The 18,447-nt window shown below is 41.9% G+C and overlaps 1 protein-coding gene across 1 annotated transcript in view; it reads right to left on the minus strand.

Moving 5' to 3' along the window:
- The window catches only part of AFG3L2 (AFG3 like matrix AAA peptidase subunit 2), a 55,346-nt gene extending 39,579 nt beyond the window's left edge, over window positions 1-15,767 (minus strand). The window contains 4 exon segments of the mRNA XM_083187674.1: window positions 848-969; window positions 2,298-2,366; window positions 12,843-12,933; window positions 15,416-15,767. Of these exon segments, the coding sequence (XP_083043800.1) occupies window positions 848-969; window positions 2,298-2,366; window positions 12,843-12,933; window positions 15,416-15,523 (390 nt within the window). The 5' untranslated portion in view covers window positions 15,524-15,767.
- Between the last annotated feature and the right edge of the window lie 2,680 nt (window positions 15,768-18,447).

The raw sequence follows: 18,447 nt of genomic DNA on the forward strand, positions 1-18,447 counted from the left end.
GTGCCAATCAGGGCAATTCGGTGCAAATGAGGCAGTGGCGCCCCATTCGCGGTAATGGACACGTGACCGTGTAAGACGCACATGTGTCCCTGTCCCAGCGAATAGCACGCATGGCAAGTCTAAAGCGGTGTACACACCCAAAAGATTTATCTAAACAAGCTGTCTGGTGGAAACAAATATCTTGTATGGGAGAGCAAAGGACAAGCAACCATTTGCTCCAGATTTTGAAAAGCATATAATGGCCATTTAGCCAAATCAGATACATTTCTTTAAAAAAATAAAAATAAATTGTTTTTAGATGTTTTTCAGCATATGGGAGCAAAACGGTTGATCGTCACAAGCTCCCATACATTACCAGATATTTGTTTACACCAGACAGATTGGACAGATAAATCTTTGTGTGTACCCAGCTTAAAAATTACATATGTAAAGAATAAAAACATATAAAACCATCAAACTAAAGGAATGCCTATTCTTAAGTTTATGAATGATATTTATAGTAGTGTTAACATTTATTTATATAGCACTAACATTCCATTGTTTTTTACAACTGGGACAGACATAAGGTACGAATACCTAGATCACAAGCTTGCAGTCTATAGTACAAATCTAAAATGAGCAACACAAGATAAGAAAGTAACTTATTCACCATTTTATCCCCTACATTTTGTAGTGATTTCACAAATGCATTCCTTAAACATTCTACGACATGCATAAATACTGAGTAACTTTAAACTCTAAAACACAAGCTTATGTCTTCAAACTTTAATACTAGAATTGGTAAAGGTCAAATTACAAGTTAGTTTTCTCTAACGCTTTGTACAGCACAAAAACAAAAAAAGCCAACCTTTTGCATTCTTGACCACCATTCATCTTTTTTCCCACCACCCTTCCCGCTTTTGTTGCCTCCTGCCCCTCCTCCCGAGTCACCATTTCCACCTGAGGAAGATTTCTCATTACGCTTAGAATCTGACAAGAAAAATAAATAAATAAATAAATAAATAATAATGCAGGAATCACACTTTGCAGGAACAGAAATCAAGACGACAATGAAAAAAAGGAATAATGTACAGATAGGACTGCTCTCCCCCTTGCCTCCCCATATCACTGTAGCTGACGGGAGCTGGTGATGAGAGCGGCCCCATCTGTATGACAATTCTAGCAGAGATTACAAATGAACTAACTGTACATGTGAAAAACACTAAAACCACTGCAGGTTGGGCCAAGTTCTTTATCCTTCCTCTCAGGGGGTGGCCCCCTATTACACCACATATCTTTCTCCCTCTATTATGATATACCGCATTTAACTATCTGGGCGCATAGTTGTCTAGTGACATGCAAGAATATGTTCCAATGAATGTTCACGCTGTTTTCATATTTAAAGGACAAGATTGGGTCGTGGCGTAAACTTACTATTACACTGACTGGGAGAGATAATTTAATTAAAATCATAGTTCAACTCAAGTTTCTCTATATACTTCATCAGGCCCAGATTTATCATCATCATTTACATTTTCCAAAACCGCAACAAAATGATTTCCTCTCTGATCTGGATGGACAAAAAGCCTCACATGCAGATGTACTTAGTCCCATCATGCCTTGATGGAATGCTAAAACTATGGCAAGGCATGCTGGGAAATGTAGTTTCACAACAGCTGGAGGGCCACAGTTTGGACATGCCTGATCTAAGATATCTGGAGGCCTGGCTCTTCCTAATTTTAGGCTGTATTACTATGTGGCTCCAGAACTCCAGACTCCATCCTGAGCCTTTTGGTTTCTGAGGTGATGCATGGTCACACGCCACTCCAGGCCCTACTAGGATCATTCTAGACCATATTCTTTATCCTAGTTACATTAATATTGCCTTCTGTTTGGTTTATACTGTACTAGGAGCCCATGGTGTTTTGGATGTGCGATGTGTACAAGGGTTACAATGTATTATAATTTATTTACTTTTTTCCCTGCATTTGTTTTATTTTTTATATTCTTTGACTATTATCTTATTTCTGGGTGTGTTCCTATATAAAGATATAAATGGGATAGTGTTACCTGTTAGATTTAAAAAAAAAAAAAAAAAACAACACACACACACACTGCAGGCGGTTAACACACCTGTAATCAGTCAAAGTCATAATTTTTTTTTATTTTTTTTAGAACGCCACTTGAGTATAACAGTAGATAGCTTCACTTAAAATCATTGTGGATGCAACAGATACATAATAGCATATATTCTGTAACAGAACCACCTGCTGCCATTATTGGGTGTAAATGCAGACAAGACAATTACAGACGTTTACCTTTTGCCTCCCCTTTGGAATCATTTGCTTTCTTGCCATTTTTTGTGTTGGGAAAGTATTTCTCAAAACCTGGACAAAGAATAAGAGACTGTATTAATTTGTGTACTTTTAGGCAACAAGCGCCAGTCACCTTTTACAGTGTACTTGAATACGATTCTTACAAAACCGGCTCACAAAAAAAGCAACACTACATTTCATGCACAGGAAAGGCGTTGATGTATCAAGCAGTTAAAAGAGTGGAAAAGTTGCCCATAGCAACCAGTCAGCTTCTGCCTGTCTTATTTTTAATTTACTTCTTTATTTAATTTTTTCCACATTAAAAGTTATAATATCATCCTTTAAAAAGATTTGTGGTACATTCTAGAATAGATTATCTATCTCAGACCATCTCCTTCCCAAGGTGACACACACCTCCATACATGACATTATTATTTCCGACCATGCCCCTATTTTGCTATCCATTTGGTTATCTTTGCCCCAATCCTTTACTAGATGCTGGCGGTTTCCATCTCATCTTTTCCATTCTAATGATTTTCTACTGCACTTAAAACAATTTTGTCTTAACTACACCACAGATAATTCCGCACACACAGATGACCCCCCATTATTTTGGAACGCCTCTAAGGCAGTACTCAGAGGCCACATTATGTCCTACGTCCACTCGACACGCAAACGATTCACTCTCCGTCTAAAAGAATTGAGTAGGACCCTTACTGACACCTATAGAACTTATAAGAGATCTGACACCCCTGCTAACAAAGAAGCATACCTTTCTTCTAAATTGCTCTACAATACCTTCCTTACAGAACAGGCCCAGACCAAACACAATTATTTCAGAAACATGCTGCATAGATTTGGAAACAAATCTGGCAAACTCCTGGCTAACTTAATTAAAGGGCCACATTCCCGCACATGGGTTAACATGATTAAACAATCAGGAACAGTTCTTACAGACCCCAACGACATATGTGCCGAATTTATGAGCTTTTATAAGTCCCTATACTCAGTAGGTCCTGATGACACAGCTGAAAGTGAATCCTTTCTGAAGGCCACTAACTTACCCACACTTTCACAGGAAGAAAGCGATATGCTAGACAGACCCATTACGGAGGAAGAAATCTGTACTACTATTAAATCTCTCCCTAATGGTAAAAGTCCAGGCCCGGATGGCTTTGGCGCTGAATTTTACAAACTACTCCGCTCGGAAATCTCCCCGACTTTAGCTCTCCTTTTTAACCATATTTTGTCCTCTAAAACATTGCCACTTAACTTTAACGAAGCCAAAATTATAGTTATACCGAAACCTGGAAAAGACCCCTCCCTGGTTGGCTCCTATCGCCCTATCTCCCTCCTGAACCAGGACTTTAAAATCTTAACGAAACTAATGGCCAACCGCCTGCAGAAATGTCTACCACGGCTAATTTCACCTGCCCAGTTAGGCTTTGTGAAAGGTAGGCAGTCCGTGGTGGGCATTCGTGCAGCTATTGCTGCAATAACCCATACCCGTCTCCATCAAACTCATGACAACATCCTACTTAATTTAGATGCCGAAAAGGCTTTTGACCAAATTGCTTGGCCTTATCTCCATAGGATACTAGCACATCAATTATTTGGCGAATCCTTTCGTGCTCTTATTAAATCCTTATATACTGACCCTAGGGCCCAAGTAATGGTCAACAACGTTACCTCCCCCCCTTTTTCTCTTGAAAGAGGGACCCGCTAGGGATGCCCCCTCTCCCTTTTGCTTTTTAATATAGCACTTGAACCACTCCTCCGATATATTTCATCATCCCCCCACTTTCAGGGTATATCTGTAGGCACTAGGGAGCTACGCGTGGTGGCGTTTGCAGATGATGTTCTTCTTTTCCTATCCAATCCTAAACACTCCGTCCCTTACATTATCGATACAATTAATAGTTGTTCATCTTTTGCTGGGTTTTCAATTAATTTCCATAAATCTGAGGCTCTTGCCATTTTTGGACAGGCACGTACAGGATGGTCCACTCCTTTCCCCTTTAAATGGGCCCCCTCCCATATCACGTATCTGGGTATTACTCTTCCAACACACCCCCATGATATATACACATGTAACGTTACTCCGGTTATTCAAAAAATCAAGGCAGAACTTGCTCTGTGGCAAAATCTACCTCTCAACTTTCTAGGTCGCTGTAATCTCTTCAAAATGGCTAGCTTTCCCAAATTATTATACGCTCTACAAATGACCCCTGTCCTACTCACCAAATTTGATTTGTCATCCCTTAATGCCATGATTTCCAAATTTATTTGGAACTCCAAAAAACCCAGGATCAGTCTTTACAAACTAACACAATCTACTCAGAGGGGTGGAATTAACCTACCTAATATTAAATACTACAATTTGGCATGTTTTCTCAGCTTTGCGGTGGACTGGATTACCGAATCCAACATCTTTACAGACACCCTCTTAGACTCCCAACTCTGCTACCCCCTCTTCCTCAGTTTCATTTTACACGCTAAACCCTCTCAATAAAAATCCAGCCAATTTGACAACCCCCTCCTATCCTCTACTATATACGCATGGAGACGCGTCAGGAAATCTTTGCACTTACAGTGTTACGAATCCCCAATCGCTCCCCCTTGTCGGCAATCTAGAATTCCAGAACGGCAAAGCCATGTCCCCCTTTACTACCTGGCGTTCTTCTGGCATTCTATCTCTGCGACATTTACTAAACACCTCACATACACCGCTGACTTTTGACGAAGCCGTGTCACGTTTCCATTTGTTACCACAACATAAATTTGCTTACCTCCAAGCTACACATTACCTACAATCTGTACTCCCAAAGCTATAACCCCAAGATATCACAAACCCTTTTGACTCTGTCATTCGTACTTGTACACACTCCATATCTACTATATATGCACGTATACGCCCTGAACTTGACATTGATTCAGACCTTTCAGGACTTCATAAATGGGCCGCGCAGACCACAACGCTCAACCCTGAAACAATTCTAGACACGTTTCTCCTCAATCTCAAACTTATTCCTGCTAGCTCCTATCAGGAGATGTCCTATAAAATTCTACATAAAGCCTACTTTTCCCCTAAACGTTGTTATCTGATGGGTACTGCTGATTCCTCTGACTGCCCCAAATGCTACTCTCATGAAGCTGACTTATACCATTGTCTATGGTCGTGTCCCCATATCCAAACTTTTTGGAACGCCCTACACAACTTCGCTACCTCCTCACTAAAACTAACCTTCCATTGTAATAAATCTTGCTCGCTCTTTGGGTATGTCGCGGACCAGACCTCTACTCTCAAATATGATAAAAAACTTCTGATAATCCTGTCAGCTGTTGGCAGGAAAGCCATTCTGCAGCAATGGATACATGCTTCGGCCCCCTCCCTGGAGATGGCAACATCTAGACTACTCTTCTTATTCACTATGGATTGGCTGGAGGCATCTCTCCACAAAGAATCCATGACTTCAGGCCTATTTCAATGTTGGGATAAGTACATCCAGAGCCTACCTCTTAGAACAAAAACGGCAATCCAGGCATGCTTCCAGTCTACCTCATGGTATAATTTACAGCTTCTCCAAAATAAAACCCCTGTCGCTATTTAGGTGTCACAATCCACGTACCCTTCCTATCTGTACTCCTCTCCTCTATTTCCCACTCACCTTATTCTCTCTCCTTTCTATCTCTTGCTGGACGGCTGGATCGGTCCATGGATGGGTTGATGGCTTGGAACTCGGAGCGGGCTATTAGTTAGTTGTTTACTTATTTACTATTGCTTAATGTTTTTTTTTTTCTGACCAGTCTTTTATATTGCTGACTATTTTTGGTAACTCCCAGTCTGGAAATGGCCAATACAGCCTACATCTTATGTACAGTGCTGCTGATCGCACATCAATGCTCAACCATCACTAGACTATAACCGGAGTTGCCATGTTGAGCTTCCTTTTTATTTTATGGACATTCTATGGTTATTATTCGTATATTTTTGTGAAAAATTTTAAAATGGAGGATTGCTCCACATTTAATACCTTTACGTCTGTTATCACTACTGTTTGTAACAACTGCAATATGTGAGGATCAATAAAACATATTTTGAAAAACAAAAAAAAAAAAGATTTGTGGTTAACAATGACAGCAATACATCACATAAGTTTACCATTAGTATTTTGCTTTCCTTCCACCTCTCTTTATGGCCTGCCCAGACTTCAATTATTTCTACCATATCCGACCTTATTTCCTATTACTAAATTACCCCTTTTCCTTCCCCCAGTGTTGCATATGTCTCTATTATTCAGTATTCAAAATTCATTTTTGCGCAATTAGATTTTAATATCTATTAAGTTCCTATTAACCCCTTCCCGCCGCAGCCTGTTTTTGCCTTCCTGACAGAGCCCTTTTTTTCAAATCTGACATGTATCACTTAAGTGGGGATAACTTTTTTTTGCTTTTACTTATCCCAGTGATTTTGAGATTGTTTTCTCGTGACACATTTTATTTCAAGTTAGTGGTAAATTTTCGTCGATACAGTCTGTGTTTTTTTGTGAAAAATACCAAAATGTCGTAAAAAAATGGAAAATTTTGCAATTTTCAAAATGTTAAATTTTCTGCTTGTGAGACAAATAATCATACCACTCAAAATAGTTAATAACTAACATAGACCATATGTCTACTTTATGTTTCCATCATTATTTCAACCTCCTTTTAATTTTTTTGGACACTAGGAGGCTTAAAATATGAATAGCAAATTCTCAAATTTTCAAGAAAATTTCAAACACTGATTTTTTTAGGGACCAGTTCAGTTCTGATGTGACTTTGAGGGACTTGTATGTGAGACACCCCCATAAATGATGCCATTTCAAAAACTGCACCCCTCACAGTATTCAAAACAGCATTTTGGAAGTTTGTTAACCCTTTAGGTGTTTCACAGGAATTAAAACAAAGTGTAGGTGAAATTTCAAAATTTCATTTTTTTTGCAGATTTTCAATTTTAATACATTTTTCTAAGGAACACAGTACATTTTACTAGAGAAATGTGACTAAAAATTGATTCCCCCAATTCTTTTGTTTTCATAAATATCCTATATGTGGCCCTAGTGTGCACGTTGACCAAACCACAGGCTTCATAATAGAAGGAGCACCTACTTGATTTTGGAGCCTCCTTTTTATGAGATTTTTTTTTAGGCACCATGTAGGTTTCTAGGCACCATAAGATGCTAAAAGTTAGGAACCCCCCCACAAGTGACCCCATTTTGCAAACTACACCCCTCAGGGAATTCATCTAGGGGTATAATGTACATTTCAAACCCCCAGGGGTTTCACCAATTGTGGTACAACTGGGCAGTGAAAATGAAAAATTAAATTTTTTACACAAAAATGCAGTTCTGGCTCAAAATTTTTCATTTTCACAAGGAATGAAGGAGACAAAGCACCCCAAAATCTGTGCCCCAAGTTCTCCCGAGTACGGCAATGCCTCACATGTGACCAAAAAATACCAGTTGGGTGCATGGCAGGACTCAGAAGGGAAGGAGTGATTTTTGTATTTTGCAGCTCAGATTCTGGTGGAATTTTGGTGGGTGCTATGTCGCATTAGCAAGACCCCCAAAGCACCAATACAGTGGAAGCCCCCCACAAGTGACCCCATTTTGCAAACTACACCCCTCTGGGAATTCATCTAGGGGTATAATGTACATTTCAAACCCCCCGGGGTTTCACCAATTGTGGTACAACTGGGCAGTGAAAATTAAAAATTAAATTTTTTACACAAAAATGCAGTTTTGGCTCAAAATTTTTCATTTTCACAAGGAATGAAGGAGACAAAGCACCCCAAATTCTGTGCCCCAATTTCTCCCAAATACGGCAATGCTTCATGTGTGACCAAAAAATGGCAGGACTCAGAAGGGAAGGAGTGATATTTGGATTTTGCAGCACAGATTCTGGTGGAATGTTGGTGGGTGCTATGTCACATTAGCAAGACCCCCAAAGCACCAATACAGTGGAACCCCCCCACAAGTGACCCCATTTTGCAAACTACACCCCTCAGGGAATTCATCTAGGGGTATAGTGTACATTTCAAACCCCCAGGGGTTTCACCAATTTTGATACAACTGGGCTGTGCAAATGAAAAATTACATTTTTTTTACACAAAAATGCAGTTCTGCCTCAAAATTTTTTATTTTCATAAGGTATGAAGGAGAAAAAGCACCCCAAAATCTGTGCCCCAATTTCTCCCGAGTACGGCAATGCCTCACATGTGACCAAAAAATACCAGTTGGGTGCATGGCAGGACTCAGAAGGGAAGGAGTGATTTTTGGATTTTGCGGCTCAGATTCTGGTGGAATGAATGGTGGGTGCTATGTGGCATTAGCAAGACCCCCGAAGCACGGTGAAATGATGAACCTAATAATCCATAGATGTGTGGTATATTTTAAAACACTCCTTTATACATAGGCTGGGTTTGTCGGGGCAAGTGTCACACTGGAAAATAGTTTGCTTTCTTATTCCCTTTTTATAGCAAACTTTGCACCTTTTTTGTGTCCTGCCCTTTTTTCCAGTGGAGGGGATTTCATCAGGAAAATGCTGCCCTGGTACAATACGGGGGCCAGTACTAGAAGTACTGGGGCCCTCTGCCTGCTGGTTCCCAAATATTAGGCCCTTTATGACTTCCTCTTGAAAGTGCATAAATGTCCCCCTCTGGCTGGTAGAACGGAATAGCACGTTAGCGTTATACAGTGCCATCTGGATGATATACACGGCCAGCTTCTTGTACCAGATTTTTGTTTTCCGCAGGGCACTATACGGCTTTAGTACCTGATCTGAAAGATCCACTCCGCCCATGTACTTATTGTAATCCAGGATACAATTAGGTTTTGAAGTGTGGGTACTGGTACCTCGTACAGGGACGGAGGTGGTACTGTCTCCGTGATTTGTTGTCAGTATAAGGACATCCCTCTTGTCCTTATATTTGACCAACAACATATTTTCGGTGGATTGTGCCCTGCTTTCACCCCTTCTCATTACTTGGGCAATGTGCGTTTTTGGGAGGCCTCTTTGGTTCTTGCGCACAGTACCGCAAGCTGCTGTACCTCTTGAACCAAGGGCCTTAAACAGGGGGATGCTAGTGTAAAAGTTATCCACATAGAGGTGATAACCTTTATCCAGGAAGGGGTGCACTAAATCCCAGACAATTTTTCCACTAACACCTACGAGGGAGGGGGGGCATTCTGGCGGTTCAATTCTTGAATCCTTCCCTTCATATACCCTAAACCTGTGGGTGTACCCTGAGGTGCTTTCACACAGCTTATACATTTTTATGCCATACCTTGCCCTCTTATTGGGAAGGTACTGGCGAAATTTAACCCTTCCTTTAAAATGTATAAGGGACTCGTCTATGCAAATGAATTTATCTGGGATGTACATCTCTGCAAATTTGGCACTGAAATGATCAATGACCGGCCTGACTTTGAATAGCCGGTCAAAGGTGGGATCATCTCTGGGTGGGCACTGTGCATTATCGTTGTAATGCAAAAATTTAAGGATTAACTCAAAACGAGTCCGGGTCATGGCCATACGGTAAAGTGGGGTGCTGTACAGAACATCTGTACTCCAATATTGCCTAATTTCTGGCTTTTTTACTATGCCCATAGGAAACACCAGACCCCAAAACGTCATCATCTCTACTGCATCTACAGGGGTCCACCTAGCAAATGATGACGTGGGGTTTTGAGCAATAAACTGCTGGGCATATAAATTAGTTTGGTCCACCATTAAATTTATAAAATCATCAGAGAAAAATAATTTGAAAAAGTCAATTTCTCTGAGACCTGTGGAATCAAATTGGATTCCTGGGATGGCCAAAAACTCAGGAACCTGGGGCTCAAAATTGTCTGGTGGTGGGGTCCATACGAGATCAATTATTGGGGGGGGGGTCTCAGCTGCTCTACGGGGGCGTCTTTGAGGGGTCCCTCATCACTAGAGGAGGAAGAGGAGCTTAAGATGAATCCTTCAAATTCCCCGCTTGCATCACTGGCTGTGTCAGAGTCAGAGGCAAGCATGGCATATGCCTCCTCCGCTGAATACATTCTTCTGGATGACTGGGATGACATTTGGGATGCCATTTTTATTTTTGTGTTTCTGGTAGTGAAATGTTTCAACACGTGTATAGTGTAGGGGGGTACAAACTTTATTTCAACCCGGGGGGGGTATGTAGTGTGTAGTGTGTATGTAGTGCAGAAAAAAAAAAAAGGTCCTGCGCCAAAAATTGAGCACAGATGTTGGTCAGTAACGTCCGTCACTGAACAGCGCTCAAAGGCAACAGGAATTTGATAAAAAAAAAAAAAAAAAAATAGATCAACCCTGTGCCGAAAAAGCTGATCAGTGATGTACGTCACTGATCAGCGCACAGTGGCCACAGGACACCCACAAAATCACAGTGTGTGTAAAAATTTTTTTTAAAAAAGACCCCACAGCACCCTCAAAAAAAAAAAAAAGGTGATCACTGATGCGACACTGATTACCAGTGAGGGGCAGCAGGTGCACAACCTTTGGTGCAACTGACAGTGCAACTGGCAGCAACTGACAGGTATATATATAAAAAAAAAAACTCTGCACCCCCAAAAAGTTGCTGATCAGCACAGATATACTGATCAGCACAAAAGGGGGGGCAGCAGACAAAATATAGCACTCTCTATCACTATCTCTCTCTATCTCGCTATCTCTCACTATCTATCACTCTATGACACTGCAGCAGCAGCACTGACAGGTATATATATAAAAAAAAAAACTCTGCACCCCCAAAAAGTTGCTGATCAGCACAGATATACTGATCAGCACAAAAGGGGGGCAGCAGACACAAAATATAGCACTCTCTATCACTCTCTGTCACTATCTCTCTCTATCTCTCTATCTCTCACTATCTATCACTCTATGACACTGCAGCAGCAGCACTGACAGGTATATATATAAAAAAAAAAACTCTGCACCCCCAAAAAGTTGCTGATCAGTTAATTTATACTGATCAGCACAAAAGGGGGGGCAGCAGTCAGTTGCACACGCAGCACAGCTGTATATATATATATATTAAAAAAAACCAGCACCCCCAAAAAGTTGCTGATCAGCACAGATATACTGATCAGCACAACAGGGGGGGGGGGGCAGCAGACACAAAATATAGCACTCTCTGTCACTATCTCTCTCTATCTCACTGCAGCAGCACAACACAGGAAGTCACAAGAAGTCACAAGATCCAGGAAGCATCCAGCACGCTACAAGCAGTGATCAGGTAAGTATTTGCAAGGATCAGGTCAGTATATCACGGCAGATACGGTGACCGCACTGCACGCAATTCCAGACCGGAATGGCGTCTGCAGTGCAGTCACCGTTAGTTTAAATCACCCTCCATGGCTGTGATTGGTCCGTCGGTCCGACGAACCAATCACGGCCTTTGGGGGCGGGTGGGGTGACACCAGTGTCACCCTTACACCCCGTGGTGATTGGTGCTGTACTTTACAGCACCAATCACCACCGATCCCTGTGTCACCGGCGAACGTTATTCGCCGGTACACAGAAAACGCTGTAATTGGCTGTTCACATTTGAACAGCCAATCACAGCGATCGCCGACGGGGGGGGAGGCATCGCCGCCCCCCCTGGACATGCTGGGACATGTCTGCTGTCAGGGACAGCAGACATCTCCAAACTGTCACCGCGTCTATAGACGCGGTGACAGTTTAAAGCCATGACGTACATTTATGCCATGCGTCGGGAAGTACATCCCGGCCATGACGTAAATGTACGTCAAATGTCGGGAAGGGGTTAAGTCCCTTGGGTCCCATATGCCTTTAGCCCCTCGTGCTAGATATACATATTTGTATGCTCTATAGTCGTGTAAACCAATGTTTTCCAGTTGGCCACCAGTGGCCCCTCCAATGCCATCTATTTCCTTGCAATGCAAATCTTGGCCAGAGTACATACATTATATTAAAGTATTGTCTATCATATTTATCTAATATCACATTCTCTACAATAGACAGAATGCATGCTGTTGGTTTGGAATACCAGTCATTGATATTATGGCAATCACTGCTGACCAAAACTCAGCCACCTTAGGGAATGTCCATATCAAGTGCCAGAATGTTCCTGTATTTACCATGCACTTAAGGCATCTAGCATCCGATTTCCCTCCATATCTATGCATAAGTTCTGGTGTCATATATGTCCTATGTACCACATATAGCTGTACCAGTTAAAGCCAGCGCACTCTTCAACACTTCACCTGTTATTTCTCCTATTTCATTTTCCCATTTACTTTTCACCCCCGTTAGTCATGCCTGTCATTTTATAGAATGTACTTGATAAATGCTTTTGGCAACTTCCTCAAAGGTCCACTTCTTCACTCTTTTCACTGCCTGACATGCCAACCCCACAGAGTTCTTCAACAGTCATATCTACATCAATTGTTTCCGTAGAAGGTTTGTAGAACTTCAAATAAAGTAAATAATTTTTTTTTAAGTGTCCCTTACTTGTTCAGCTACAGCCATGAAACCTACCTTTAGGGGGCTGAGAGCTAAACCTCCTATAAGTAGCAATGATATTGGCCAGGAAACTGTTCTTGCCTGATGTAGTTGCCTGGGTATGAATCTGAAAGACATAATTAGTTCATTTTAGTAGGAGACTACTCACTGGCTTACATACACAATTGCGGAATGAAAAGTCTAAAGCTGAGTAAACAATATATGATCTGCATTAACAATATGCGTTATAATAATATCCTCATGCATATCGTTCAGTGTGTACCTACTATCGTGATCAATGTGCGCTCCCGTGGATCGTTAACCCAGATTGTCTGAACATACGGTCCAATCTGACGATATCGCCAGTGACTGCATGTTCGGTGGAGGCCTAATGACAGCACTGAACGTTATCGTTAGCAATATCATTCAGTGTTTACCCACGGCTCATTAGTTTTCGCAGCACCGATGATATCAGTACCGGCAGTGGCACATATTGTACACCTTTAGGTTTATGAAAGGTAAAAAAAAAATAAAAAAAAAAAAAAAAAAAATTATAATCATCTTTGCTTCAAAGCATAAGATACTAAAAGCACCTCCCCTCATGCCAAGTTTTTGTATATTGACATGCGGGGTTGCAAGCAAAATCTGTGAACCCGGAGACAGTATAAAACCACCAACTATTTTTATGTTACATTTAGCTTTACAATATGGAAAGCAAGGAATACCTTAATGAAAAGTAAAACACTCAATTTGAGGCTAATCTTTACACACATCAGTACTAAACTATAGACCAATATATGCATATTTTACAGAAACAAATCAAGATTCTCCTTGTACTCTATAGATCAGCACTACCTGCCCAAATACACTGCAGTTACATCTGCGACATGGAGACAGGACAGATTTATCCAGGCTAAGCTGCCTTAGAAAGCGCTGCTCCATAGACCTCTTGTGGTACATTCAAGTAATACATTACACAAGACCTTATGTAAGCCACAAAACCTTATGCAAGCCATATAAAAAGGTCTATCAGTGCTATAAAGGGCTTAATTGCATCACTATGATCTATAATTCATGCTAGGTTGTTTTAGCAGGGCCAGATTTTAAAGTGGCAAAATGTATCCTGTTCTAATAGTGGCACACTGCTAAAGCATCCTGACCTGTGCCATTTCCTATTGCTGCCTAATGCACATAGCATCTAGTATTCATATTAAGGGGAAAGCACATCCATAATTGCTGAGGCACGCCCCAAAAAGAGAGGCAGATGGGGCCAAACCCAATAGTGACACGATGGTGCCGCGCCCCCTGACCCTTTTTGGACGTGTACAGCGATACTATGCCCCCCCCCCCCCCCCCCACAATAAACACCCTGTCCACACCCTAGTGGGAACACTAATGATTTTCACTCTTTTACAATCTATTATAGCAAAGACTTCAATTTAGTAAATCATGCACATTTGTCAATAGTCTATGGAGTCTTATTCATTTCACTACATTATAAAACAAAAAAGCTGCACCATGTCATTTCACCAAATAAATATACTTTTTTAAATATATAATTAAAACATACAAAGATGACATTTTCAATTGCCACTCCTACTGGCAACACAATCATACTGCATAGGGACCACTTAAAATGAATGTGAACAAACTTACTATTAAACACAGGCATTAGGTAAGGTTTATGTATGTGGGTTTTGTTTATTTCTAGTCAGACATCCTGTCATCCCCTCTACAAGTCAGCATGGAGGACACCCCTGTAAGATTCCTAGTCATCATTGAGACATGACTGATGCCATAGAACAAGAATATCCCTTTCAACACAGGTTATTGCCATGGTAACCAGTCGCAGCTCAGTGTTGAAGAGTCCCTGTAACCTGGGATTTCAACCTGGTTAGCATACTGGGCTCAACACAGGAAGGTCCCAGGTTAGAGGGCAGTGTGGATGGGTAACCTTGGTTATACAACATGGATCTTGCTCAAACCTCATGGCACTTTAAGAAGAGGTGATCTCAAAGCGCCGGCAAAGTAGTTAAGACTTCATCTGTGTGGAGTGTGAACAGCGCCAACAAGGAAATAAACAAGATTAGTTACGCACAGTAAAAGAGGTCTATATTCCAAGTCTGACCTAGCTTGGAACCACGTTACAAAATCCTTGGTCAGTCCTATAGTTTTGGTCTGAAAGGGGTAAACTGACAATAGCACACCTCTGCCTCTTTGACAGTAGCACATTGTATTTACTTATTTATGTTTTAAGTCAGTGACTGGACACCTATTTTATCTATCTCTACCCAAGAAGAGCTAACTGCTGCAGATAGCATACATCATATACACTCACAGTACTATTCTATAAACTGGGACACTCTACCAGGCGACTTGCAGACTTAAAGTAGGCAAACAGTACCTGTAAAGAATAAGTCATGACTGTCCCAGTTTAACGGGATAGTGTGGTGTATGTGATATGTGTGTGTGTGTTATCCATCCAGGACTATAAAGCAGAGGGCATTTGGAAGGAGAGCAGGTGTACATGATGGAAGAGGGCTAGAAGAGGCGCCACAGCCAGAATCATGGAAGGGCACTGCCCTATGGCATGTGTTGCCTGCACTTACCCTCCTCAGACAGCAGGCCCCAAAGCGCCGGCTGTGGGGCAGCAGCGGTAGGAGCCCCCCTGTCAGGGGCCGACAGAGGGCAGGCAGCAGCAGGCAGCGATGCGCCATGAGCCAGGCACTATCCGCGGGCACCGGCTGCAGCTTCTGACGTTAGCTCAAAGACATCACATTGCCATCCACAGCATCCAATAAGACGACCTCCACGGGTTGTTGGTGGTGGCGCGGAGTAATGACGTCACCACCCTCTTACAATCGTGTACTCACTTTCTCCTGTCGCTGCTCGTTTACGAGTTACATGACGTGAGGCGTGGCTTAGTGACAGGAGCTGTGTGAGTGGGTGACATCACAATATGCAGTGTCAGGGTGACTGCGAGTGCGCATGGTGATGCCGCTTCTGCTGCCGCCTGCCCATCATTGTCAGTGTCGCACATACCTGACCTCCCTACATTAGAGATGGGTATATGATGTTTAATCGGTAACATCGGATTTATGCTTTCAATGTTCGATGTTTAACCCTGCAATGTTAAGGATCTAATGTTTCCTCAACATCGCTAGTTTTCTCCCCTGATGTTTTCTCAATTTTCCAATGTTATTTTTGTTGTGCGTGTCACTGTGTGGTGCTGTAACTTCTTACGGCAGCAAGCTCACTCCTTGTTTTATATTCATAGACAACTTAAAAAAACGGTACTTATGTATTATCTGGACTCCCATGTTAAATGCACCCCATTTTTTCATACCCCTACTATCCAAATACGCATGGAGTTGATTTTATATAGTGTGGCGAGCGCAGCGAGCCACCGTGCCCGAAGCGTGGTGAGCGCAGCGAGCCCCGCGAGGGGACACGGTCTCATAAGAAAAAAGGGGAGCCCAGATATTACATAAGTACCAAAAAAACATACAAAACCATAACACACACTGGGCCAGATGCACTAAGCTTCAAAAGTAATAAAATGGAGTGATAAACCACCAGCCAATCAGCTTTTACCTGCCATGTCACAGACTGTGTTAAAAAAAATGTGAGGCAGGAGCTGATTGGTTGGTGGTTTATCACTCTCCATTTTATCACTTTTAAAGCTTACTGCATCTGTGTGGTGATGATACAGACTTCAGTTGAGAGAGGAGAAGAGAGAGAAAAAGATTAACTAAAGAGGAAGTGAGCACATTAAAGCTACTGTATAGTATACTCCTAATATTGCACCAAATATTAAGGTACAGTATGTTCTATTTTGCACTGTATGGACAGTTTCTTGTTATTTTCAATGTTAAACTTAAGTTATTAGCCTGTTGCTACTGTTAAAAATCAAGTTAAAACTTAGTTCCTCATCTTTGCGGCCACCGCTTACGCTATGGTGAGCCGCGAGCATATAGTGAGCCGCAAGATTATTTTCAGGGTCCACGCCACCATCTATTACCTATAGTAATGTTGTGGCAAGCGAAGCACAGTGAACTACCTAGGCCGAAACATGGTGGAGCAATCGTGAGGGGACAATCGCGATTCACGTAGCGGCTAACGTAACTGGCGTAAGCAGTTGCCGTAAAGATGAGGAAGTACCTAAAAAATATTTAAAAATAGCAGATTTTACGACATAACATGATTAATTTATCCAATGTGTGTGTAAACTCTAAGCCACCAATAAGATAAACTTAATAGTTTATCATTTCAGAAGTTTATTAGTGTATTATATGCTTAAGTAGGCAGTTTATTAGAAAATATATAGAAACATCGGTTAACTTTGGTTAACATCGGCTTCAGAGTACCAATGATTAGGTATTTATGATGTTTTGTAACCAATGTTGAAAAACATCATTCAACTGATGTTTTCTTTCGATGTCCCATCCCTACCCTACATGCCTCCTCACTGATCGGGTGTATTACAGGGGAGGAGGGATGATGCAAGTACTCAGTAACACTTTGGGTGAAATTTAATAGGATGAGAGATTTGGTAAGAAAACTCCAGTTTTTTAAAGCAGCAATCATTTACACTTCAATATTAAACTGGTTTTGCAATGTAAAAGATTGCCGCATAAAAAAAATCTCTCAGTTTCTGAATCTCTTATCCTATGTGTCTAGGGTTGCCACCTCACCCATCATCGATTCCTGGAGACTTCCCTCCCATACAGTAATGTGCCCGCTCCCGGAAAAGTGGGTGTGGCCTATTTGAAAGTGGGTGTGGCCTATTAAAAGTGGGCATGGTGTCTAATACAGATACAAAATGTCCATTACACATACCACACAACTTAATGCCAAAAGAAGAGACAATGATTTGATATATACAAAAACTCTAACTCACGCTGGATGCAATGAGACAGGACACGATTGAGAATTTTATGTTACATTGAATAAATTAAAATAATATACAGGGGGGTACAAAACGTAAACTGGAGTATAATTGGACTTAAAAACAAATAAAACATTGAGAAGGCTGTTAAGCCTCTAATTGAGCGTGTGGGGTAACACGCATTGTGTCCACCAAGTGAAGGCAATGGTTAGCAGGACAGTCAGTGATGCTTGGAAGTTAGTGGAAGCATAAATGGGGAAAAGAGGGGCTCACCCACTTTTGTGATGTTAGGCTGGACCGTCCTTAGATGGTGCGAGTCTGTCCCCTTCCCTTCTCCCTAGGGCTGGTAGTAGCCGCTGAGGGCTGCTGAAGGCTGGTGAGTCGGGAGCTCAGAGGCTGCAAGAGATCAGCTCCGACAGTCAGGCTTCAGCGTTCACTGTGAAAGACGCAAGCCTGAGGTGACCGGCAGACAGAACTCGGATGCAGGATGAAGTCAGGGAGGAAGCGGAATAGATGTCAGGCAGAAGTCGGCTTCAGCGTACTGGCAATGAGAGGTGGAGACTTTTTCAAGCTGTGTGTCGTCATCTCCCGCGAACATGGAGCGCATCGGCCGTGTAAGCCAGACAGTTTAGAATGGTGGCCCTCGCATCCGCCGATGAACACCACACCGCGAGTCCACTTGCCCCGCGCAGTAGCCTGGCATAGGCAGTGGTATCACTGCAGTGACTGTCCTGGCTTTTCCAGTCATCCGGA

The sequence above is a fragment of the Crinia signifera genome, chromosome 5, assembly GCF_055691185.1.
Source record: "Crinia signifera chromosome 5, ASM5569118v1, whole genome shotgun sequence".
In the NCBI taxonomy this organism is placed as follows: Eukaryota; Metazoa; Chordata; class Amphibia; order Anura; family Myobatrachidae; genus Crinia; species Crinia signifera.